Source organism: Aedes albopictus, chromosome 2 (assembly GCF_035046485.1).
Source record: "Aedes albopictus strain Foshan chromosome 2, AalbF5, whole genome shotgun sequence".
Taxonomy (NCBI): domain Eukaryota; kingdom Metazoa; phylum Arthropoda; class Insecta; order Diptera; family Culicidae; genus Aedes; species Aedes albopictus.
Genome location: NC_085137.1, coordinates 376,138,711 through 376,165,000, shown reverse-complemented (window position 1 = coordinate 376,165,000; position 26,290 = coordinate 376,138,711). Strand labels below are relative to the sequence as shown.

General features: G+C 36.1%; 2 protein-coding genes across 3 annotated transcripts in view; one reads left to right on the top strand and one right to left on the bottom strand.

The window, feature by feature from the left end:
- LOC109425701 (uncharacterized) overlaps positions 1 to 26,290 on the top strand; it is a 499,193-nt gene that overhangs the window by 454,071 nt on the left and 18,832 nt on the right. The window lies entirely within an intron of this gene.
- LOC109422766 (sulfotransferase 1 family member D1) lies at positions 11,984 to 13,482 on the bottom strand. The gene is made up of 4 exons (XM_019697644.3): positions 13,037 to 13,482; positions 12,788 to 12,967; positions 12,383 to 12,725; positions 11,984 to 12,321 (listed from the first exon to the last, which is right to left on the bottom strand). Exons 1-4 carry the CDS (start codon positions 13,192 to 13,194, stop codon positions 12,004 to 12,006), a joined length of 999 nt encoding a protein of 332 aa, XP_019553189.3. The 5' UTR covers positions 13,195 to 13,482; the 3' UTR covers positions 11,984 to 12,003.

The following is a 26,290-nucleotide window of genomic DNA, read 5'->3' as shown; positions in this document are numbered from 1 at the left end:
CATTTATTACGTACCGAAAATTTCACGTTTTTTGTAAAAAATGTAAACCCATTGTAATTTTTTTCGTGGGAAACTCCTAATATTTTTGTACGTTACGTTAGATTTCTCAAAACCTCATATATTCAAATCTTCCCACTGGTAGGTACCAGTCGTTCAGTACTGCGAAAATGAGGCAGATTTTTATTTGGTCAATATTACACTTCCAATTAGATTTTTTTCTATTTTACTACTTTAATTTTATAAAATTTGGAATATGTCGATAAATTTATGAAGAAAAGGTTACATTTTATTTGTACATGATTTCGTTATTTTTGAAACATTTTGGTTTTTTATACTGCATTTTTTATTTTTCGTGATCACAAAAACATTTTGCCGCACGTTTTGGAGCTCCTGTCAAAATTGCTCGCTATGTTCTAAATAAGTTCCAGGTGCAACATGTTTATAACAATCAGAATCAATGTTTTGGTCGATTTGGTTTGTAAACGGTTGTAACTAAGATTCGTTGAAACAATCAGATTATACTTCAGTTACAAATTGGTTTCGCATGTTTCGACTAAAGATGACGTTTGCTTTCATTTTGCTAGATGTTATAAAACTGTTACACCTCAGTTTGGCATTACCAACAGGATTTTAATAGGTTTTAATTTTGTTTGTTTCATGAAAACTCAGTTGCAACATGTTTGCAACGATGATCATTTCCATTTTAGTTGCAGGTGCTACTTGGGCCTTCAAATGTCATTTTTTGCCTAGACATTCGTTTAGCCGAATTGTACAATTTTTAGAACTTCATAATAACAAAAACTAACAATTTCGAAAAATATACAACAAAATCATTTTGTTTGGTGACCTGCATTATAGATCGGCTTGTAAATCATGAATTTGATCGTTTTCGGCAGTGTTGCCATATTAATTTTACATGCATCTCATATAAATATGTCATAATATTGTAAATGTTTCCAAATTGAGATTTGATGTAGTTATTTTTATCGGAAGTGTTTCAAAAGAATCTATTGAAAGTTTCATGACGAGTGCAGGTTGAAAATAATACGAAAAACAAGGTTTTTTACAGAGAAAAATAACGCAAACCATAAAAAATGACGTATTCAATTATTGTTTTGATAAAATGTGATGGTTTCACTTGCATAAATCACAGCGTTTACTACTATTACGTCTTCTAATAGCTCCCAATATCTTGTAGACTGTACTCTGGTTGAAATAGCATACATTGGACGGCTCACATTTCGAGAAACGACACCAAAAGTATTCAAATTTCTAGCATGAACTACTTGTTTCATAATTTAGACGTTCTTTTCAAATAAATCATGTTAAAAATGAATGTGGTTCAAAACTAAGACTCATTTATATAATATTTCTTCAGATTGAATGGAATAAGCCAACTGTTTGACCATATCTTGCATTTTTGTACTTATGACCATCTGCTTTTAAATAAACAGTGTACAAAAATTCTAACACTTCTTGCAGTGCTTTCACTTAGAAGTCTTCTAACTCATTTGGTAATGCTAGTATCAAACAGGTAAACTCCACAGGCATTAGGGCACGTCTTTATTTCAACGCAGAACTATTTATTTTAGCTTTTAACAATCCCATTTTAAGGTTTAACCAACCAAAAACCAATATACTTATTTTTTTCATGACATTTAATGCAATAATTTGAACATTTCTAACAATAATTCTGTGCCATATTTTCAAAACTTTTAATCTAGCTTACGTTTGAGTGTTTACAGAAGTCATTTTTCTTAAATAAATTTGTTTATCATCGCTTCACTTTATCGGGACATTTTTTTATAATATTTCTCTGAATATCACAAATAAATAAACTTGTAAGGTTAATTATTTTGCTAACACATAATATACTAAACGCCTTGGGGTATATCCTCGAAATATACTCACGAAATTGCAAAAAATCTATTGAAAACCAATTTTTCATTTACCTCGGCTATACGAATGTCTAGGCAAAAAATGACATTTGAAGGGTTTTTACCCTCGTTTTTGTTTCAGTGTATATGTAAGTGTGATGTATCACATTTTTATAAAACAGTAATAGATATACTATTACTACGATAAAAAAGTTTTATCATAAAATCTTTTGTATGAGTTTCCTGACACTTTTTTGAAAATTTGTTGGCCTCGGCTAAACGAATGTCTATCACTGTATTATAACAAGAGATTAGGAGAAGATTGCTATCATTTTATTTAGTTTTTTTTTTATTAAACACACTGTTTAGAATTTATTCGTTGCAACTTCAATGGAACGAACAAGTTAATAATTATTGAACTTTTTAAGTTCGATGAGTTTTTGTGCATGCAGTTATTACACTAAATTCTTTTTTACACGACTTTTTTGCGTGGTTTTATTTTTCACGATTTTTTTCGAAATCACGCGATATGCTTTTGGAAAGATTCTTCTCTCGTATTTAGTTGCTATTTCTTTCCGCCGGTCCGATGGGGCTCTAATTTCAACCAGAGATCTGTGGAAATTATAAAACATTTGTGTTAACTCCACAATACAGTTTATCTCATCTCATAGAGCTCCGAAATTTATGAATGGCTCGTTTTCTTGATATTCAAATGGGCCAAGCTTATCAGCATATTTACTAACGTGATATCATATCACTAACAAAAAAAAAAGACGATAACACTGCTGAATACTATTTAGCGCTATGTTATGAAATCCAAAACTACCCGAGGTTTTTACCCTACGTGAAGAAATTTTACAAAAACATTGGATTTGGCTCCACAGCTCAAAACCAATGTGTGTATGACGAACTAGGGATGATCAAATCCAAAAGGGATTCATAGATCGCATATCCCTTTCGAGATGGAGCGAAAACAATTGAAATCTCCATACAAATAGCTTAAATTTGACTCTCAAGAACTCTTAGATTTCTCAACAAAACAACTTCGTTTGGAAGAACTATAGAACTATAGAGTATACTCTTTATCTTTCTACTGCTGGTTTTGACTACCCAGATAAATCGGAAATATAAAAAAAATATATGCGACATATAAAACTTTTTCATTTTTTACCGTTTTTGTCCACTTTTTGTTGGAATTGCTGTGGTAAATCTCACATGCAACTTAGACAAAAGTTTGTTTGCACACATACAAGTATAAGTACCGCCAGTCGGGGTGACATTACACAGTGGTCCACGAACCAGATTTACGAGGAAAGATGCATTCAACGCCTTCAAATGAGTTTTTAGGCAAATATGGTCTTCTACAAAGTTGTCCCTAATAATAAGGCCCTCTTTAAAATATGCATGAAAATTAGGGTGGTCCATATTTTCAAAGAAATTGGTAACCAAACTTTTTTATTTGCATGAATAACTGTATACATTCTTCGGGAAAGTTGTAGATTAGGGTGCCAATGGAATGTATGGGAAAAATTTGACCATCGAATTTCAAAAACGGGTAGTGCTCAAAAGTTTCGTCTCCTCAAAAAAAGTCCCCATGCAAAATTTCAGCTCAATCGGACTTCGCTAAGGGGTGGCCCAAAGCGGTCAAAGTTTGGCTGTTTTGAAACACGAAAAATATCCCAAGGTAGGGATACATGAAAATTTCGAAATCGAAAATTTTTTTTTGATGCCAAATGCCTTAAAAGTGCATGAAACGTCGAGATCTGGTGTTATCTCAAAAATTTTTTTTTGGAAAAAAATTGACTTTTTGGACTTAGTAGCAATAGTACTGGAACATGTCTTATATCATCGTTGGCAACTGCTAGCATATTATATATCATATATCGTTAGGGTGGTTCACTTATTTTGCATAAGGGTGGTCCTTTTTGTAGAAAAATTTAAAAAATAAGGAGAAAAATTTAAAAAAATATGTATTAAAAAATCTCTTATATTACCTGTAAGTCATTGAATATATATAATATTTCATTAGGGTGGCTCATTTATTTTTAATTAGGGTGGCTCTTTGAGATGGAAATTAAGAACAAAATAATATTTCCAGAAAATTTACCTGTCATATTTTTGTATAGTTTAAAACCATGATCCTTTATGTAACACTTTGTTAAGATATTCCTAGACCAACATGTGGAAAGGGCGTAACAACCATTGCGAATTTCTGCTTCTTATGTCCCTGGATTTTTTTTACCAGTAACAGATAGAGCTGACTCTCCTCTATCTGTTAATTGGAAAAGTTTGCATAATATATTGAGATATGCCCAGAATGGACGAGAAAGTAAGTAAGTAAGTAAGCGTTTGCAATGGTTGTTCCGCAACACAAATGTTGGTCCAGATTTTTATTATGGTTTAAAATAAGGAATAATAAACTGATTTTAAACGTATCCAAATTATGACAGCTTGATAGGCGATGATGATGTGCAACAAAGGTTTTTTGTTTATCTTTTCTAAAAAGATTCTTTGCTTTGGGCTGCTTCATTTCTGAAAACACAGTAACGTTGCTGGGGAAAGAACAACAGTAGGTTGCTTTCTATCTATCTAAACAAAACATACCTTAGCTACAAGATTACCATTAAGCATACCGAAGTGGTGAGTGAACCTAAACTCTAACGTGATGGGACGAACAAAAACATAGAATAACACAGCGTAACAAAAATTAACTTTTGGTATATCTCAAGAGCAAACTTATGTGTCTCTGACAGATTTTGGGCCACTGAATCCGTATCCGGGCTCAGATTTGCTCCAACACGTTACAATTTTGAGCTATACCTCAATTTATAGGGCAAAATATGCTATATTTTGACTGCAAGTTATAAAGCATGGAAATATTTTTTTTAATCAATCAAAAGGTTAATTGGTCAATAAACATCTGAATTAACGACTTATGCAAAATATTTCGTTTTACCATATCGAATTTGATAGTTTTAAGCGATTTATGTTAGGTATGATATTTCCCATATAAGTCACCCTCCAAAAATTGCATGCAAGTTTTCATACTAACATAAAATGCTTAAATCTATCAAATTTGATTAGGTAAAACGAAATATTTTGCATGAGTCGTTAATTTAGATGTTAATTGACCAATTAACCTTTTGATTGCTTAAAAAAAATGTTTCCATGCTTAATGGCTTGCAGTCAAAAAAGTCCAAAATCGCATATTCTGCCCTATAAATTGAGGTATAGCTCAAAATCCTGACGTGCTGGAGCAAATCTGAGCCCGGATTCGGATTCAGCGACCCAAAAACTGTCAGCGACAAATAAGTTTGCTTTTGAGACAGACCAAAATTTAATTTTTGTTTCGCTGTGTTATGTGCTCTCTCTCTTCCGGAATTTTTTATTACGACCAGACTTGTTCGCACTGAACGTATGAAAATTATGCTCTATTGATTTACACCACCGAAATGATCGTATTTAAAAAAATCTTCCTATCTTAACTGATAGAAGGATATTGAAATAATTTAAATGTCTTTTCGAACTGTCAAAAAACCGCACCGCAGTACCACACTGAGCACACGGAGAGAATTTTACTCGGGTAAATTTTAACGCTCCGTGCGGAACTGCGTTGATGTTTTTTGACAGTTCGAAAAGACATTTAAATTATTTCAACATCCTTCTATCAGTTAAGATAGGAAGATTGCATGAATACGATATTTTTGGTGTTGTAAAGCATAAATTTCATCCGCTCAGTACGGGCATGCTTGGCCATGACCATTGCAAAAGTAAATTATATCTGCAAATACCGCATAATGAAAAACTTCCCCATCTTAGGGGTTCAACAATCAGTTTTACTATTCAAACTAAACTCTTTTTCCTCATAAAAACAGCTGAATAGATGTTTACTCGAATTTTCGAATTTAGTCTCACAAAACTTTTCAAAATCTTACATTGAGATGAACCTCTCTAGTAAATAAATCTCTTTGGTAGTCCATACCACAATATTTAATTCTGTAGATATAAATCGGTTTTAATCACAATACTGATGCCGTGATTAATGAAATAGAACGAAAGGAGAGATATTAATTAGAGAATATCCCATTATAGATAAGTCACTGATAGATTTGCAGGAAATCATGGCTTGAAGCTATACGAAAAATATTAGCTGGTTGAATTTTCTGGAAGTATTTTTTGATCTTACTTTCCAAAAAAAAACAACCCTAACGGAAAATACAATACAAATACAAATACTATTATCGTTTTATTTATTTATTTTTTTCTACAAAAAGAACCACCCTTATGCAAAATAAGTGAAGCACCCAAAAAAATCAAAATTTAAAAAAGAAAATAAAAGATTTCATGAATAATTGAGGATACGCCCGGAAGGGACAGGAGAAGCAGAAATTCGCAATGGTTGTTACGCCCTTTCCACATGTTGGTCTAGGAATATCTCAACAAAGTGTAACATGCCAATAAAGCATCATGGTTTTAAATTATACAAAAATATGACAGGTAAATTTTCTGGAAATATTTTTTTGTTCTTAATTTCCATCTCAAAGAACCACCTTAATTAAAAATAAATGAGCCACCCTAATGAAATATTATATATATTCAACATTGAAAATGACTTACAGGTATATAAGAGATTTTTTAATACTATTATCTTATTTTTTAAATTTTTCTACAAAAAGGACCACCCTAATGCAAAATAAGTGAACCACCCTAACGATACATGATATATAATATGCTAGCAGTTGCCAACGATGATATAAGATATGTTCCAGTACTATTGCTATGAATATTTCAGCAACTAAATTCAAATCCTCCATTTCAAATTCATTTCACTCTCCCAACTCAAAAATTCCAAAAAGTCAATTTTTTTCCAAAAAAAAATTTTTGAGATAACACCAGATCTCGACGTTTCATGCTTTTTTAAGGCATTTGGCATCAAAAAAAATTTTTCGATTTCGAAATTTTCATGTATCCCTACCTTGGGATATTTTTCGTGTTTCAAAACAGCCAAACTTTGACCGCTTTGGGCCACCCCTTAGCGAAGTCCGATTGAGCTGAAATTTAGCATGGGGACTTTTTTCGAGGAGACGAAACTTTTGAGCACTACCCGTTTTTGAAATTCGAAAATTCGATTTTCATTGGCACCCTATTGTAGATCTATTAATTTTGAGCAAGTTTACCGAAGACACTTTTTATGTAGCTTCTAGATCTAGAGGTATTTTTCTGAATAAGCTTAGGGTGGTTCAAGAAAATCGGTTTTCTGGCGTTAACTTTTTCAGTTTCGATTTTTCATCAAAGTCGCCTAAAAAACACTCGTGCGCTGAGATGGTCGTTATCTCTTTTGGTTCAAAAGTTACAGGCGTTTTTCTTAAAAAATCATAGTTTTTTTAAAAGGGTTTATGATGGGTTGGGGCAAACAAAAAAAATATCTTTTGCCCGCATTCAAAAGAAGAAATGTTGTTATAAAACATATCAAAAATTAGAGGGGTGTTATTTTTGTAACTTAAGTGAAAAATACTTGAAAAGTGCCTGTTTTTTCTAGAAAATCATCAATATCTTTTGAACGGAATGACGTAGCAACATTCAGCGCACGAAAATTCGCGTTTTTGGAAACTCTTAAAGTGGTTCCTACGCGACTTTGACGAGAAACTTGAAACAAAAAAGATAAAGCAATAAAACGATTTGTTCTAGCGTCACCCTATGAAAACTATGAGAAAATGCTCCAAATTTGGTCAAAACAGTTTAAACGCTTAATCTTTTTTGTTTCAAATTTCTCATCAAAGTTGTTCAAGAACCATTTTTAGAGCTTTGAAAACGCACATTTTCGTGTGGTAGGAATGTTGCTACGTCATTTCGTTCAAAAGATATTGATGATTTTCTAGAAAATTGAGTTACAAAAATAACACCTCTCTAATTTTTTGATATGTTTTATAACAACATTTCTTCTTTTGAATGTGGGCAAAAGATATTTTTTTTGTTTACCCCAACCCGTCATAACACCTTTTTGAAAAATCATGATTTTTTTTTTTTAATGCCTGTAACTTGTGAACCAAAAGAGATAACGACCATCTCAGCGCACGAAACGACGCGTCTTCAAATACTCTAAAACTCCGACTTTGATGAAAAATCGAAACTGAAAAAGTTAACGCCAGAAAACCGGTTTTTCTTGAACCACCCTAAGATTATTCAGAAAAATACCTCTAGATCGGTCAATTTTAAAGCTACATAAAAAGTGTCTTCAGCAAACTTGCTCAAAATTGATAGATCTACAACTTTCCCAAAGAATGTATACAGTTATTCTTGCAAATAAAAAAGTTTGGTTTCCAATTTCTTTGAAAATATGGACCACCCTAATTTTCATGTATATTGAAAAGAGGGCATTATGTTTAGAAACAACTTTGTAGAAGACCATATTAATTTAGATCATTTAAAGGCGCTGAATCCATCTTTCCTCGTAAATCTGTTTTGTAAATCATTGTGCATTGGGCCTGGGGGGTAGCTTTGGGCCAAAAATCAAGAAAGATGTTACGCTCAAAATATTAACATTTATCAACTGATTATCAAATATGAATAGTGTATGGTAAATTTAACTTGTGTTGACCATCCGGTCTGGAAAAAAGTCACATTTTGTTGATTTTCCATTAAGAAAACGTGATGAATATCATGGTTAAGCATGCCGTACAAAATCGTTGTTTTCAAATGTCCAGTGGAAAACAGCTGAACACCGGACATGTAATGAATTGCTTTTTTCTAGTAGAGTGCCTTTAACTTAGAGTGGCGTCAATGTCAAAATTGGAAATTGGATCATGTGTCAAATTGCTGTCAAATCCATACAAACGCGCGTTCCAAACGAGCAGGAAACCTGTCAAAATCGGAATATGACGCCACTCTCCCTTCCAGTCACTCTATTTTCTAGGTGAATTAAGCAATTGTTTTGAAAAGTAATATGAGTTCTTGGTTTTGTATGCTATTGTATGTTGCTTTCATAACATAACGCGCTGCCAACTTCCAGTTGGCATTTCTGAATCATCGCAACGAACGAATACAGCACCAACTCTGCTGCTATTTGTATTAGTGAGATCGGAGAAACGTCAGACTCTCGCCTGTTGATTGGCTGCGACTACTCGAGCGACGGTTTCATCCACGACGGATTCAAATCGTCGGGTTCGAAAAGGGGGGAATTTTGCACGAAAAACTTATTTATTCGAGCCGTAGTACAAATAATTAATTTTATGCAATTCAGTATCATAATTTACATTTTATATAACTCATTTTGATATCATAATGGCCAATTTTTCCGAACTGGTCTATTATGCAACTGAAATGAGTTGCATAATGAAAAATAGTTGTATAATGTTCATAATGCAACTCATTTGAGTTGCATTATGAACATTATGCAACTCAAATGGATTGCATTATGAAAAAAATCATTGCATAAAATTTTGTTTGGAACTCATTGCAAAACTCGATTTTTTCAGCACTCTTCGTATTTATCCAACTCGACAAGCCTCGTTGGATAAATGTACGACTCGTGCTGAAAAAATCAACTTTTTGCAACTCGTTACATAAATAACTATTGGAGGTGACTTTGGGCCATACAAAAGCAACGCAATCTTTACGAGAACCCTACAAATGTGAATTAAAACCAACTTAGAGTATTAACATTATTTTATGCATTATACGTTGTTTGTTTGGGAAATAAATGTAAAATTCTTACAGAATTAAAAATACACGCATACCAGTTTCTAGTTAGATGATAAGGAAATATTACTTTCGTCTTTGGAGAATGCTAGTTGGAGTTAAATATGAGGGATAGCGGGTGTAAAGTATTGGATCATTGATCGTCTACAATGAATGTGGTCAAAATTTCACGTTTGTTTGTCTGTGATGTCAATTTAGAGTGACCAGACACTAATAGTAATAGTAGCGCAAGTATCTATATACATTGGTGTAGCCAGAGGGGGGCAGGGGGGTGCGTTTTTTTTTTGTTTATATCGAGCCAACTCAAAGATTATCAATAACTCAGAGTTCCAATAAAATTTCAAAAAATAAACTATTCTAATAATTAAGGATTTCATCCACAATTATCAAACCTCTTTTACTCGAGAATAACAGGAAATTGCGCCAAATATTCCTTCAAGAGAACCACTTCAATCTGAAAATAGAATTTTATCAAAAAACATGCTTGTGATGTTTATTCATGGAATACAAAGACAGCATGCCAAATTTTCCAGATATGCCGGAACCGGTTGCAGTAGGGAAAAAGAAGGACTTTGTAGAACCATATGTTGCTATAGAGTGCGGTTATGTTCTACTGCTACACGAATTTTCTCCAGTATTGAATTCAAACAAATGTCATTCTAAGAACAAAATACCTGAGATTTACGAATCCTTTCAAGGACACCTTTAGGAATCCCTTTATGCATTTCTTCAGGAACTTCTTCAGTGATTCTTTCAGAAGTTCCACAAGGGACATCTCTAGGAGTTTCTCCTTCGTGAATTCTCCCATGGGCATCTTGCAAGGTTCCATTAGTGATTGCTTCGGGCTTTGTTACAAGAAATGCTTCAAGAACTCCTCCCATGATTTCTTCAGAAATTTTCGCAGATACTTATGCAAGGATGCATCGACGAATTCCTCCTGGAATTTGTCCATAGCTTCCTTCAGTGATTCCACCATGGATTGCTTCAGAGAGTTTTTCAAGAATTCCTCTATGGGCTTCACCAGACATTCCTCCGGGAATTTCTACAGGGATTTCTCCAAGAATTTCACCGGGAATTAATCAAAAAATTTCATCATAAATTATGTCAGTAATTCATCCAGGAATTTCTCCAGAAAACTCTTCCAAAGTTCTTCCAGGATTATCTCTAGGAATTCCTTCTAGAATTTTTTCAGGAATTCCTCCAAGAATTCTTCCAGATTTTCCTCCAGGAACTGCCTCTAGGAATTCCGCTAAAAATTCTTCAAGAATTTCTCCAAGGATTCCCCCAGGAATTCTTTCGGAAATTTCTTCGACGATTTCTCCAGGAATTCCACCAGAAATTTCTCTAGAAATTCCTCCAGGAATTTCTCAGGGTATTCTTCAGAGTTTCTCTAGAGATTCCCCCAGAAATTTATCCAATAATTGTTGCAAGCATTCCTTCAAAGATTCCTCCAGCAATTCATTCAAGGATTCCTCCAGCAATTCCCAAAGGAACTCCTTCAAGAAATTCTCCAGTTATTACCCCAAGAATTTCTTCAGGAATTCCTTCAGCAATTTCTCTAGAAATTTATCCAGGAATTGCTCCTGGATATCCTTCAGAAATTATATCAGCAATTTCTCCAGGATTTTTTGCAGAAAATCTTCTAGGGATATTTTTCATAATTTATGGATTCTTGCAGGAAACTTTCCAGGAATACTTTCAGGAATTTTTCAGAGATTCCTACAGGCATTTCTCCAGGAATTTTACCTGGAAAATCAGAGCAAAATAATGCATAAGTGAATAAAAATCCTTAATCTTCCAGAAATTGTTTACCGCTACTAACACCACGTTGATTTATGTAGATCAGACGAGCTTTTTTTAACGTATTGTATAATATACAACAGCGTGGCTGCTGAAGGGTCAAATAATGGTGTTTTTCATCATTATTAAAAGTTAAGTGAGGAAAAATGGTTATGTGTTGGTGCAAAAATAGATAATTCACGAAATCCAGCACATAAACGAAATTTCATTCAAATTGTAAAATTTCGAGTCCTAGAAAACGTATGATACCGTATTATTTATCAACAACTTTTGCGGAGTACCGGATGGACCTCCATAAAAGTGCGTGACAGAAATTTGTTCAACAAATTTAAACATAAAGTTAAATAACTTCAAAAACAAACAAAAAATAAAAATATAACTTTGGGGCGAAATTGATCACGATACAATTGAACAGTGGTAAGAATATAACATTGCCTTCACCACTTAGTTTCGATCTCCTGACCCCGAATAACGTTTCAAAACTCTTACAGTTAGTGAATTCGTAAGTTAAAATTTATTTATTTTTTAATTTCCTTTAAACGCTGAGGTAATATTGATTCTTATAACACCGCTTTTCAATTTAGACTCCGGTTTACGGTATCTATATGTTTTTTTTCTTATTCGAACCTCACGGAAAAAGTTTCCTATCCTCCGGGTTCACCGCCTTCCGATTGGTCCACTCATCGAGCTCGTGAGCCAACTCCTGGTCCAACTCTTTTTTCCAGCCATCCGACTCGCCACGTCTCATAAACTTGTAGTTGGGATCGGCCAGTTTTTCCGTACGGTGCGATTGCTGTAGCACCTTTTCCGTAAAGCCGGCAAAGTTTACCGCTGTGTTGTCCTTCAGCGAATCAAACGACAAATGGTGGGCCAACTTGTTCAGTTGCTCGTCGGAGAAGGATTTGCCGAAAAATTCACAGACCCGGTGCAGAGTGCTTTTTAAATCCTGAAAGTGGTTGGTTTGGGTTACTTACGTTCTAATATAAATCAGAAAAAAAACATCGAACCTTCTTCATATCTTCGAAGCAAAGATGCAGCAAGTTGTTCGGGTAGTCCAAGTGGTGGAATTCAATCACGTGTTCATGATACGGAGAATTGAGCACTTGATCTTTCATGAAGGCACGCACGAATTGTTCCTTCGTTCCGGAGTAGCCATGCATTGACACCGTATGATGAAAGTAGGATACCGCTACCGATTTGGGATTTCTTCTAACGTAGACTAGCTTCGGGCGCACCGTCCATATTTGATCCGGTAGCAGCGAAACCGGTAGATGGCTCTTGATGAACCTTGGTGACGGCGCTGAAGTGATCGTTTTGAACGGTTCCGGTACGTCCGTTTTGCTCCCGAACCTATTGGATTGGGGAAATTACTATTCGAATAGTGTGATCTACGAAGACATTTTAAATCTTACTCCAAATAACACCACCGCTCACCCAGCTTATGCGAGGTGGCCGTCTCGTAATCCAGATTATGACAAATGAGCCAAATCATCTCCTGGCACCAAGTGGTTCCACTTTTGGGGTACGTTACCAGCCAAATGTCATCCGATCTGACTTCAAAATCCTTGATTTGTTGAGCCAACGCTTGGTATCTGCGACAAAGCAACGTTTTAGTAAATATCAAATTGAGAAACTAAACCGGCAGCGCTGGTGCGACAAACCTGGAGTTCAAGTAGCATGGTTCCGGATCCCAGTTGGGAATGGTGATTGGAACTTTTCCACAATCCTTCAGTTTGACCAGGATACAGTCTTGCTGCTTAAATCCCGCATAAGTTTCCTTGTAAACGGGATTTTCCGCCTCACTAAATTCGAATGCCATACTCCAGATCGGATTTCTTATAACGAGCTAAAACTCTCTATGACTGACACTAGACTGCATGAGCTCTACGTGACGATGAATGCAAACGTAGTTCGGTTGCACATCTCAAATATATGCAGCGTCCAAGATAAACCCAGCGTTATCACGCTGAGATAACATTGCATTATAACTTGTTCGTTTCGATGCTGATGAAACTTTAAGATGCGCTATGAGTCTAATGACCTACATTTTTTGGAAATTTTGATCTACAACTTCTATTTTCAGTTCTTTATTTTTCTTCTCTTGGTTTATATCACAATTGAGGCAAAATCTGCCACATAAAAACAAATTCTTCCACGAATTATTCCTTGGCCTCTCTCCAATAGAAAATCCCTAGAAGTTCCTCCACGTGTTGAACTGCTTCATAAATTCATTTATCTTCAGAAATTTCTTTAGTTATTCCTTGAAGAATTCCTCCAGAGCTTTGGATTTCAAAAAAAAATCAGCAGGATTTCCAAATTGCACAAGAAATTCTTCTAAGCATTTCTCCTGAAGCCAGGAGTTCATTCAGGGATTGTTTCAGACATTTCTCCAGAAATTTTTCCATTATTTCCTAAATTCCTCCAAAGGATTTCTCGTGGAATTCTTTTTTGAATTCCTTCAAAAATATCCCAGGGGATTTTTTACGATATTTTTCCAGAGACACATTAAATATGTCGTTCCAGGCAGAATTTTCTTCACAGTTTGTTGTAGGATTACACCAAGAAATTTTGGCAGAAATCCGTCACAAAATTTCTGCAGGAGTTTCTTACACATTCCTTTAGAGATTCTTGCTGTAATTCCTCTATGGATGACTTCGGATTTTTTTCAGAAATTCATGTTGGGATCATTGGCGTAGCTAGGGGGGGTTCCAGGGGTGCCTGGCACCCCCTAGAGTAAATTTGGCACCCCCTAGAATTTTTCCAGTCATCTAAAATTTAAAACTGCACTCAATAATTCCAATATCTAATAATGGCACATTTGAATATAACTTAAACACATCCGGAACTACTTATATACCTGTTGTACGTTTTGGCGTTTTGGTTATTGGTAAGAACAACCAACAGACTTCTCCATGGATTCCTCCAGAAATACCTCTATCTATTCATACACTGATTCTAGAGAAAGGGTTCCTTTATGGATTCCTTTCGTTATTTCTTCCATAAACTTTTCTTAGGATTCTCCAGGCAGTCCTGATGGGGTTGTATATACTAGAAATTTCTCCAGATATTGATCCAGCAATTTCTCCTAGGATTTGGATATTCTTACTATGATACTTTTTGGAATTCTTCTAGGGATTCCTCTAAAAAAATCTATTGGGATTCCTTTAGCAATTCCAAGTGGAATTATTCAAGACAATCTACCGGGGTTCTTTTCAGAAGTTCCTCCGGTGATTCTTCCAGAAATTCCTTTAGAGATTTTATTCAGAGATTATTTCAGAAATTTCCCATGGAATTCCTTCAGGAGCATTTATTGGACTTCCTCCGGAAGTTGTGGCTAGGATTTCTCAAGCTATTCCTGCTGTGGTTCTTCCAGCAATTTCTCTTAGAACTTCTCCAAATGTTCTTACTGTGGTACCTTCAGAAATTCAACTACGGCAGTTCTCCCGGAAAATTTCCCTGGGATTTAAAAAATCCCTTCAGTGATTCTTCCAGAAATTTCTTTTAGGATATATCCAGGACTTCCCCCAGAGGTTCTTCCAGAAATTCCACAGGGGATTTCTCCAAGAACATCTATTGGCTTCTTCAAGCAATTCCCATTAGGACTCCTTCAGAAATACTTCTAGGGATTTCTCCTGGCATACTTCCTTGCTGCTGGAAATCTTCCTGAGATACCTCCCAAAAATTCATCCTGTGATTCCATCAGGGATTCCTCCAGTATATTTCTACCGATTCTTTCAAAGAGATTGGGTATTCCTTCAGGCATATAACTTCTAGATAGGGTGACGAAGGGTATTATCGGCAGCTTTGTTCTCTTCGTCAAGGGGGGTTTTTGTGTGCCGAATTGCCTGAAATTTGGGCATATAACTCAGCTTGGTTGGGAAGGATTTGAAGCCAACTCTGAGACCTACAGGCTTCAAAAAACCCCCCATGACGAAAAGAACAAAACTGCCGAAAATACGTAAGTTCCCCTATAATTTCTTTTTAGGATTTTAGGAATTTCTACAGATATTCCAGCTGGGATTCCTCAAGCAATTCCTGCGGTTCTTCCAGCTATTCTTCCTTCAGAAATTCTAACCTTGGTACTTCAAAAACTATGCTACGGATTCTTCTAGAGCTTTCTCCTGTTTTTTTTTGCTGGGATTTTTCCATAGGCAATCTTCCTTGAATTAGTGCAGAAACTCCTTTTAGCCGTCTTCCAAGAATATCTTATATCTCAAACAACTTCTCCTGCGATTCCTCCAGAAATTCTTACTATGATACGTCCAGAATTCTTCTAGTGATTCCTTCACGAATTTATCCTAGCATTGTGGCTGGAATTTTTCCGGGAAATCTTCCTGGGATTCCTTCAGAAATTCCTCCTGCAATTCCTTCAGGGCCATCTCTAGGTATTCCAAGGTTTTTTTCTTTGGATTTCCCCAGGCTTTCCTGATGGGGTTTCTCTAGAAATTCCTGTATAGTTTCATTCCGCAATTCCTCCTAAGATTTCTGCTGAGATTTCTATAATGATACATCCCAGAATCCTTCTAAGAATACCTCCTGTGTTTTTTCTGTGATTTCTTCAGAAGCTCTCCGGTGATTTCTATAGAAATTTTTAACAAGGATTCCCTCATAAATTTCTCATGGGATTCCTCCAGGAACTCCTCTTGGCCTTCCTCCAGGATTTTCAGCTGGATTTCTCAAGCTATTCCTGCTGTGGTTCTTCCAGAAATTCCTCCTAGGACTCCCCAGAAATTTTTACTGTAATACCTCTCGGAATTCTTGTAGGGATTCTTCCTGGGATTTCTCCAAATATTTATCATTGGATTCCTCCAGGAACTCCTCTTGGCTTTCATCCAGGAACTCCTCCTGGGATTCCATAAGCGATTCCTGCTGCTTCTAATGTTTCATCCTAGGTCTCCTCCAGAAATTCTTATTACGATAACTACAAGAATTTTTATAAGGATTTCTCCTGGCATTCTTGCTGGGATTCTTTTAGGCAGTTTTCCTAGGATGCTTCCAGAAATGCCTTTGATTTTTCCAGGGATTTTTCAAAAGACTCATCCAGAAATAGCTCTAGAATTTTGATTCATGGGTTACTCTTAAAAATTAATCGTGGTTTTACTTCTGGAACTCCTCTTGGACTTCTTCAAAGAATGCCAGCTGAAAGAATCTCAATATAAACCTCAGAGGAATCCCTAAAAGAATTTCGGGAAAAGCTGAAATTTCCAGTGAAATCCTAGGAGGTATTACTAAAGAAATCTCTAGTGAAAACCTATAGGAATATACGGGAAAAACTTGTAATTAATTAGAAGGCAAAGAATGCTGCTAATTGACGAATTAAGAGACGAATTTGTGAAAAAATCGCGTTAGGAATACAACCTACGACTCCGTATTCGTCAGACCGCAGTATGGCCATTTCTTTGAGAGTTCCTTCGGCATGGTTGTTTTTTTTTTGAAAATTTCTGCGGTAGTTTCACTGGAATTTAATCTTTTTTTACTTAGGATTTTTTTTTCTATTTCAATGGCTCTAATTATTTCTGCAATTTCTTTTTCAATTATTATGCAAATTTCTCAGGCAAATTTTATCGTGATTTAATTCAAGATTTAATTGTATTTATATTTCTTTTTTAATTTTAATTTACGTGTATTTTAACGTTTGCTAATTCTACACTACTTCCGAAAACTGGAAATTCGGGTATTCCCAACTGGGCTTGCTCAAAGAAAATCCTTTGAAATTCACGAAAAACTTTCTGACAGAATCCCGGAAAAAATTCCTTCAAAAATATCTTAAAACAAAGCAGGTACCAAAAGATTTCTATAAGAATTACCAGAGAAATTCCTGTAGAAAATATTAAAGTTTTTTTAAGAAATTGCCCAAATCCAATCTCAAAATAAATTGCTAAAACATATTCTATAAACATTTCTGCTCAAAGAATTTTCCAAAATCATCAAAGGAATTTCTGAAAAAAGATAGTAACAATTCCTGAAAATAATTGCCGTAGAGTCCCCGTTACAAGGATTTTATTTTTTCAAATAAATTTCCGAAGAAAATCTCGAAGAAATTTGCCGAATTAATTTCCAAAGGAATTACCGAAGTAGTTCTCTAAGTAATAATCGAAGTTTCCAAAATTACCCAAGGCATTCCCAACTAACATTTTCAGCGCTATAAGCTTCAGTCATTTGCTTTCTGTTATGTAACCATCGAGTAAAAGCAGTCAACGCTGAATAAAAGGAAAGCTAGTCAAATATAAATCATAAGCTAATACACGACTGCAAAACAAGCACCATACAGCTACCAAACTCGGTTTTCAGAAATGTTTTGTAATGTTGCCAAAACACAAAACAGCAGCGCTTCGTAGCCGTTTAAAGAACACTCTTTCAGCTAGAAGCTGTGAAGAAGAATCTGTTGGCGCAACCACACAGCTTTTTCAATGTAAACATTATTGCGTTTGACGTTTCACAAGCTTTTACAGCAAGATGAAGTTGGGTAAGGTTTCTTGTGGCACAATTATGAAGCCTTGTCTGGAGTAAAACAAAACGGGCTATTTTCTATGTTATTTATATATAGCAGTGTGGCAGCGAGGACATCGTCGGGACCAGTGGATACGGAGATCGGGAGTTCGATTCCAAATAGCGGCAAGTACTTTAATTATTCAATTTTCAAAGTGATAATTCCAGTTCCACATGTATTGCGTCACGGTATCCATAACCTAATTATATTTAAACGTTTAATTTGGGGATGCCATATAACTATTATATAACAACTGCGAAAAGGCTGAAAAAGCGCCTTCTCAAGATGTTATTCAGTTAGTGGTTACATAGGAGCCGAGAAAAGAGCTATGACTAGGTGGCATAGAAGCTGATCGCACAGCATGTACAAGCTGATTAAGTGCGCCAGATTCATTGGTATAGGGCTTGCATAGAAGCTTTCGTCCATATGTACAACACAGTAACTCAGCATCAAGCCGTATTAAGGACGCTTTGTTGACGTTTACATTCGCAATAAATGTTAGTTGGGTTGCTGATGATATTTCCAAATCAATCTTCAATGCATGTAACATCGAAGCTGCCGAAGGTATTCCAAAATCATGTGCTGCAGGAATTCCGCACACAACTACTAAAGAAATCTAGAAGAAATTGTCTAAAGAATTTTCAATAAAATTATTGAAGCGATTTATGAAAGAGTTTCCGAAGGAGTTTTTGAAAAAATTGACGAAGGAACTCCCGAGTAAACATTTCAAAAGGTTTTGCCAACAAAATAAATAAGCTGAAAATACTCCTAGTCCTAATGGAATTTCCGATGACATTTTTAAAGAATGCGTGAAAGCTGTTTCGTATTAAATTCCAAACATATTACTACATAAATTCATTAATAAATTTTCGAAGGGGATCCACAGGATTTACTGAAAAATTTGTAAAAGAATTGAGATAACTGCAAAACAATTTCCAAATAAATTGCCGGGAATATTTCCTGAGGAATTACCGAAAGAATGTTTTGCCGAAAACACAAATTTCTTGTATTATACGTACAAACCAGACTCGATACAATGTTAGTTTTACGTAAGTCAAAATTTACGGGCTAATTTTTCCTGCGACGCAGTATATCATTATACTAAAAAATTGAGGGTGGATCGGTATTTCCTTTTACAAAAAAAAAGCAAAACAACCAACCTGAAAACCGATAAATCTGGCACCTTCTAGGCACCCCCTAGGAAAAAATCCTAGATACGCCAATGGTTGGGATACCTCCAGAGGCCCGGTCGGTATAATTGCATATATTCTTCTGGGAGACCATCAAGAATTACTCCAGGGATTCCCCCAGGCATTTCTTTTAAAACTCCTCCGCGAATTATTCATTGGCATTTTTCCAGACATTCCTTTAGCAAACTCTGAAAAGATTCTTCTACCCAAGTAACACACTTGTCACTGAAGTGTCACGGCGGCGCAGGTTTTTTTTGCGCAGAAGTCACTGTGACTTACTTCTAACAAATAAACACTTGTTTTTATTCTGCGTGAGCAATTCCAGTTGGCAACTGCACTTACACTTTGTACAGCGCCTAAATGTATTCTATTCTAATTCTACTAACTAACCGGTTGCCTTTGCGCTGCTGTAACTTTTCTAGCCTGTCCATGGTAGAATGATGAGCACGAGGATGTTGAAATGTGGCTCCTGTTCCTCTTCCAGTCCGATTGAAGGCCCATTATGAGTTGCTATTAGCTGATATCCAAGTTTCAATAAAAAATAAACACTAAAGAAACTGCTAGAAGTAAGTCACAGTGACTTCTGCGCAACAAAAACCTGCGCCGCCGTGACTCTTCTGTGACAAAGTGTGTTACTTGGGTAGAAGTTCCTCCAGGGGCTTTTCCAAAAGTTCCTCCAGACATTTATCCAAGAACTGCTTGATAAATTCATTTTAAGATATTTGTATTTGGGCTTTTCTTCAGGAATTCTTTCAGACATTTGACCGGAGATCCTTCGGGAGTTTTTCCAGAGCTTCAATGCTTTGCACTTTTCCAGGATTTTTTTTTGTCTTGAAGTACCTTCAGTTCTTTCAGGCGTTCCTTCAAAAATTCCTTTAAAACATATTTTCCTTCAGAAATTTCCTGATTTATTCCATGAAGAATTCCCCAGGACTGTGGTTTTATGAAAAAAACAGCTGAATTTCCGCTAATATTGTGAGAAACTGTACAATAAATCTTCCGAAGCATTTCTCCCGAGGCATCTCCAGGAGTTCATTCAGGGATTGTTTCAGAAATCTCTTCAGGGATGTCATCGGAAACTCCTCCAGAAATTTCTCCAGGAGTTTTTCCTTGGAGAATTTTTTCTACTGAAGGCGTTTTATACTGTAAATTTGTTCCTAAAAATGTGGCTTTTGGGGGTGACGGTTTACAATTAAAAATTGGTATAATTTGCACAAAATAGAATAAAAATTTAACAAGTTTTTGGTAACATCGCGGCCCCCTCGAACTGGCTTCACGGCCCCCAGGGGGCCGCGGACCACCGGTTGGGAACCCGTGCTTTATAGAATCTCTGAAGGAATTTCTCAAGGAATTCCTGGAGTATCTCAAGGAGCAATTTCCGCCTAGCGGAATTGTATGAAAGAAGAAATTATGGATGAACTTTCCAAGAAATCCCGTGCTGAAGTTCTCAAAGAAATCTGTGTAATGTTACAATGCATCGTGAGAATAACTACTGTTACTGTCAAGAGCTAAACTTCAGGACAGTTTGGACGACCCTTAACCCTCTAATACCCAAATTTTTGATTTTGATCTAAATATCATTTTTCGTCATGTAAAATCGATTTAAACATGTTTTGGAAGGTGATTCTTTTTAATTCTCGATTTCTGAATTTCAGTTTTTGATTTTTCTAATTTTCATTTTTGAACATCCCCACAGTTTTATATTTTTTCTGGAAGCCTATTTGAGGTACGGATTTTTTGAGATGAAAACATTTTGAGATTTTATGATTATTGTTGAAAAATTTTTATTTTGATTTTTTATCATAGAAAATTTTATTTGCCGTGTAATTTTAAGGAAAATAATTTTAGACTGTATTCGATTCCCTTATACTATAAAACTAGGATAGAATGATTTGGGAAAAATTTAAAATATGTTAATTGTAGCGATTCAATACAAAATAAAGAATGGCTTCTAAAAGGTGACTAAAACAACAATTTTTCAATGATGTTTTTAAAATGTAAATACGCTTAAAAATATACCAAAAACTATTTTGAGATATACAAAACAGTCCTAAATATCAGCAAAAAAAATTAAACAAAATGATTTTCTACGAAACAAAAATTACAAAAATGCTCAAACTATACCCCGTCTAAAGGCGGGGTTGGGTATTAGAGGGTTAATGTCCCAAAGGATCATAATAATATATAATAGACTTCAGGTTGGTATGCTCTATTGATTCAGGGAACTTTTATGGTCTTCTTGATTTCTTACCCCGCATTAAAACTATGTTGAAAGATAGGTTGTCAGCTAGAGCCCTACGCTTGAGCCACTGTTATATTGGCTAGGAAAACAGTGCATTGGTGGGACGTGCATCAGATATGGCTGCTGTTACGAGTGAAGACCTGAAATTTTGAACTCCAAGATACTTTGGCTGACCTGGAATACTCCTATAGTGTCTCTAAATGACATTTAAGATTTCAAGAGCTTCACGGATTTCTGCAGATTATATACTGCTATTATATATGGCGAAACACATAAAATTATTGTTGTAGATTTGAAGGACTCTATTATAGAGCAGTTAAGACGATCCTGAATGTCCCAAAGGTTTAAAATAATTTCTAGTATGCTTCAGGTTGGTACAGTAACCTCAGTTGATAATGCAACGTTACTCAGTATAACAGATATGCTACTATTACGAGTGTAGACTTGAAGTTCTTGACTCAAAGGTAGTTTGGCTGACTTGGAATATCCCTATAGTATCTAAAAATGACATTGTAGATTTCAAGAGCTTCACGAATCCCAGTAGATTATGTAATGCTATTATTTATGGCGAAACACACAAAATTATTCTTGTAGATTTAAAGGACTTTACTACAGGACAGTTTGGAACACCTAGAACATCCCAGAATACAAAACACCATTTGATATTCTAGACGAAGGTTAAATGAATATATATGAACGTAACCCATATCCAAATTCGGCTTCCAGAACAACTGGTATATACATATGTCAATTAATTCGTTTCTCCAAACTTTATGGTGTTCAGGATGTTCTAGATTGTCAATAAAGTCTCAAATACAAATATTCCCATTTTTCCTTAACACACACTAAGATCAGCTCGGTATTTTCCCCATCTTTTTACTGAGTTCTCAACAGCAGATTTAACTCGGTACGCTCGGTTATTTATTTTGCGGTTATTCTGTAAATGAGTTACCGAGCTCAGCTCACAAACTGTCAAAAGTTACTGAAGCACGGTAAATATCGTTACTGGTGAACGGTAAATACGATTACCGAGTGTACCGAAATAAATCTGCTGTTGAAAACTCAGTAAAAAGATGGAAAAAATACTGAACTCAGTGAAAAAATTACTGAGCTGGAACATCTGAATCTTAGTGTGCACCTATGTGCCTGTGCCTCATTTTGCACCCTATTTCAAAACTTTAAAAATCTGATTCTCAGCCGTTTCTCAACGAAAGTTTGTGGAATTTTGACAGTTGATCACAAAATTCTTCTAGTTTATGGAACCGGTATCATGGTTCCGATTTTTTCCGTTGTTCCGGATTTATGACCGTTGGTACTGGGGTAACCTCCTTATCAGATAGAGGTGCAACCTATAATTCGCCTTCGAAAACTAGCTTGCGGCATTCCAAACTTCATGATTTTGCAAAACAAGAGTATTGGAGCATATTTTTAGAGATGCTGAATACATTGGCCACTTCTCCGGATGTTCCGGAAACCTGATGCCCTCAGGGAAGTAGCCACTTTCTGACCGGTTCTGAAACCTAGCTTGCGACATATCAAACTTCATGATTTTGCAAAACAAGACTATTGGTACATGTTTTGAGAGATTTCGGATACACTGGTTACATCTCCGGATGTTCTGGAAACCTGGTGTCCCCAGGGAAGTGGCCACTTTCTGACCGGTTCTGAAACCAAGCATGCAATATATCAAACTTCATGATTTTGAAAAACAAGACTATTGGTACATGTTTTGAGAGATTTCGGATACACTGACCACGTCTCCGGATGTTCCGGAAACCTGGTGCTCCCAGGGAAGTGGCCACTTTCTAACCAGTTCTGAACCTTAGCTTGCGACATATCAAACTTCATGATTTTGCAAAACAAGACTATTGGTACATCTTTTGAGAGATTTCGGATACACTGGCCACATCTCCGGATGTTCCGGAAACCTGGTGTCCCCAGGGAAGTGGCCACTTTCTGACCGGTTCTGAAACCAAGCATGCAACATATCAAACTTCATGATTTTGCAAAACAAGAGTATTGGACCATGTTTCTAGAGATTTCACATACACTGGCGACGTCTCCGGATGTTCCGGAATCCTGGTGCCCCCAGGGAAGTGGCCACTTTCTGACCGGTTCTGAAACCTAGCTTGCGACATATCAAACTTCATGATTTTGCAAAATAAGACAATTGGTACATGTTTTGAGAGATTTCGGATACACTGGCCACGTTTCTGGACGTTCCAGAAACCTGGAGTCCCCAAATAAATGGGCACTTTCTGATCTGTTCTGAAACCTAGCTTGCGACATATCAAACTTCATGATTTTGTAAAACAAGACTAATGGATCGCGTTTGTATAAATTTTAGGTACACTAGATGAATTGGTCACTTACCTGAAAATAGTTTATTGTAAGCATCTGTGGCATACGTCGAAACAGTTTTCTCTTCTATTAGAATGCCTTTCGCAACAGCCTTTAACAGCGCTAAATTTTAAATTATTTGCAGGAAAAACCAAAATTGGTAAGGATGTACAATTCACTAAAAACAGGTGAAGATTCATTAGATCTTATTCCTGGAAGCTATACATGTAAACGGCGGACAGACAGATATTCCCTGGCAATATTTTTCAACATTCTCGATATCTGCGCTCACAATTCCTACATCACATTCCTTTTAGCACCTTTAAGCTGGGCTTTCGAAGGAGTTTGCCGTAAATCACATTAGGACGAGACAACAGGACAGCATCCTATATAATGAAAAACAAAAGGTGTGATTATAATATCAATCTAAAGGTCTAAAGGTTTCCATTATGTAAGTCGGCTGTTTGTTCATCATATTATCGAAATGTTAAATTGTACGCATGTCCGGATTGTATGAACGAACAGCCAGATATTCGGGAACTGAAATACATATCGAAAAAATCAGAAGATGTTGGTACTGTTCACGACACCGTGACGTGAAAACAATGATCAGTTGCCTCTATTGTAATCGTCCAGTATGCGAAAGGCATTCTAATAAAAGAGAAAACTATCTAAAAACTCCCTGGGGCACCAGCTTTCCGGAACAACCGGAGAAGTGGCCGGTGCATCAGAAATCTCTAGAAACATGGTCTCCCTTGTTTCGAAAAATCATGAAGTTTGATATGTCACAAGCTAGGTTTCAGAACCAATCAGAAAGTGGCCACTTCCCTGGGGGCACCAGGTTTCCGGAACATCCAGAGATGTGGCCAGTGTATCCGAAATATCTCAAAACATATACTAATTGTCTTGTTTTGCAAAATCATGAAGTTTGATATGTCGCAAGCGAGGTTTCAGAACCGGTCAGAAAGTGGCCACTTCCCTGGGGGCACCAGGTTTCCGGAACATCCGAAGACGTGGCCAGTGTATCTCTCAAAAGATGTACCAATAGTCTTGTTTTGCAAAATCATGAAGTTTGATTTGTCGCAAGCTAGGTTTCAGAACCGGTCAGAAAGTGGTCACTTCCCAGGGGGCACCAGGTTTCCGGAACATCCGGAGATGTTACCAGTGTATCCGAAATATCTCAAAACATGTACCAATAGTCTTGTTTCACAAAGGTATGAAGTTTGATATGTCGCAAGCTAGGGTTCAGAACCGGTCAGAAAGTGGCCACTTCCCTGGGGGCACCAGCTTTCCGGAACATCCGGCCGGAGATGTGACCAGTGTATCCGAAATCTCTCAAAACATGTAACAATTGTCTTGTTTTGCAAAATCATGAAGTTTGATTTGTCGCAAGCTAGGTTTCAAAACCGGTCAGAAAGTGGCCACTTCCCTGGGAGCACCAGGTTTCCGGAACATCCGGAGACGTGGCCAGTGTATCCGAAATCTCTCAAAACATGTACCAATAGTCTTGTTTTGCAAAATCACGAAGTTTGATATGTCGCAAGCTAGGTTTCAGAACCGGTCAGAAAGTGGCCACTTCCCTGAGGGCATCAGGTTTCCGGAACATCCGGAGAAGTGGCCAATGTATTCAGCATCTCTAGAAATATGCTCCAATACTCTTGTTTTGCAAAATCATGAAGTTTGGATTGCCGCAAGCTAGTTTTCGAAGGCGAATTATAGGTTGCACCTCTATCTGATAAGGAGGTTACCCCAGTACCCACGGCCATAAATCGGGAACAACGGAAAAAATCGGAACCATGATACCGGTTCCATAAACTAGAAGGATTTTGTGATCAACTGTCAAAATTTCACAAATTTTCGTTGAGAAACGGCTGAGAATCAGATTTTTAAAGTTTTGAAATAGGGTGCAAAATGAGGCACAGGCACATAGGTGTTAATACAGGACTCAATTTGCAACAACGTTGCCGACGACAGTATTCTGTTTCATTGTATGTGTGAAATTTATACGCCGTTTCTATGTTGGGGTCATGTGTAACAACTCCGGCTCCAAAGGATTCAAAGGTTTGTTGCAGAAATTTCCTTAAGATTGTTCCTTAAAAATCTATCCAGGGATTTTCTCTCAAACTCCCCCAAAACTTTCACCATGAGTTTTTCCTTGGAATTATTTCATCCAGAGGTTTCTTATGAAATTACCTCAGGAATTCCTTCAGAGATATCCCAGAGAAATATCTAATACCTCCCGAGCAGAAGAAAATATCAATAGCATAATAAAGTATGTTATTTTGGCCTAATAACTGAACAATGAAATCAGTAATTTTTATGTTATTACCGTAACATATTATGTTATAAACTTGTCTGTCATAAGCGGCAAAATAACAAATATCATAACAAAAAAATGTTCCTGGAAGACTAATTCAATAACATGTTTGTCAAATCAATTACAACTTAATAACAGGAAATTTATGAACTTGTTATAATTGTGTTATTGTTCATCACATATTTGTACATTCTCTATAATAGAATAATAACTAAACTTGTTCTACAACAAAGTATATTACTGAAATGTTATCTTGTGGATATATCCCCATAACTTAAACATAACAAAATAAGTTTGCCCAACAAAACATGTTATTAAATAGATATAATTTGATAA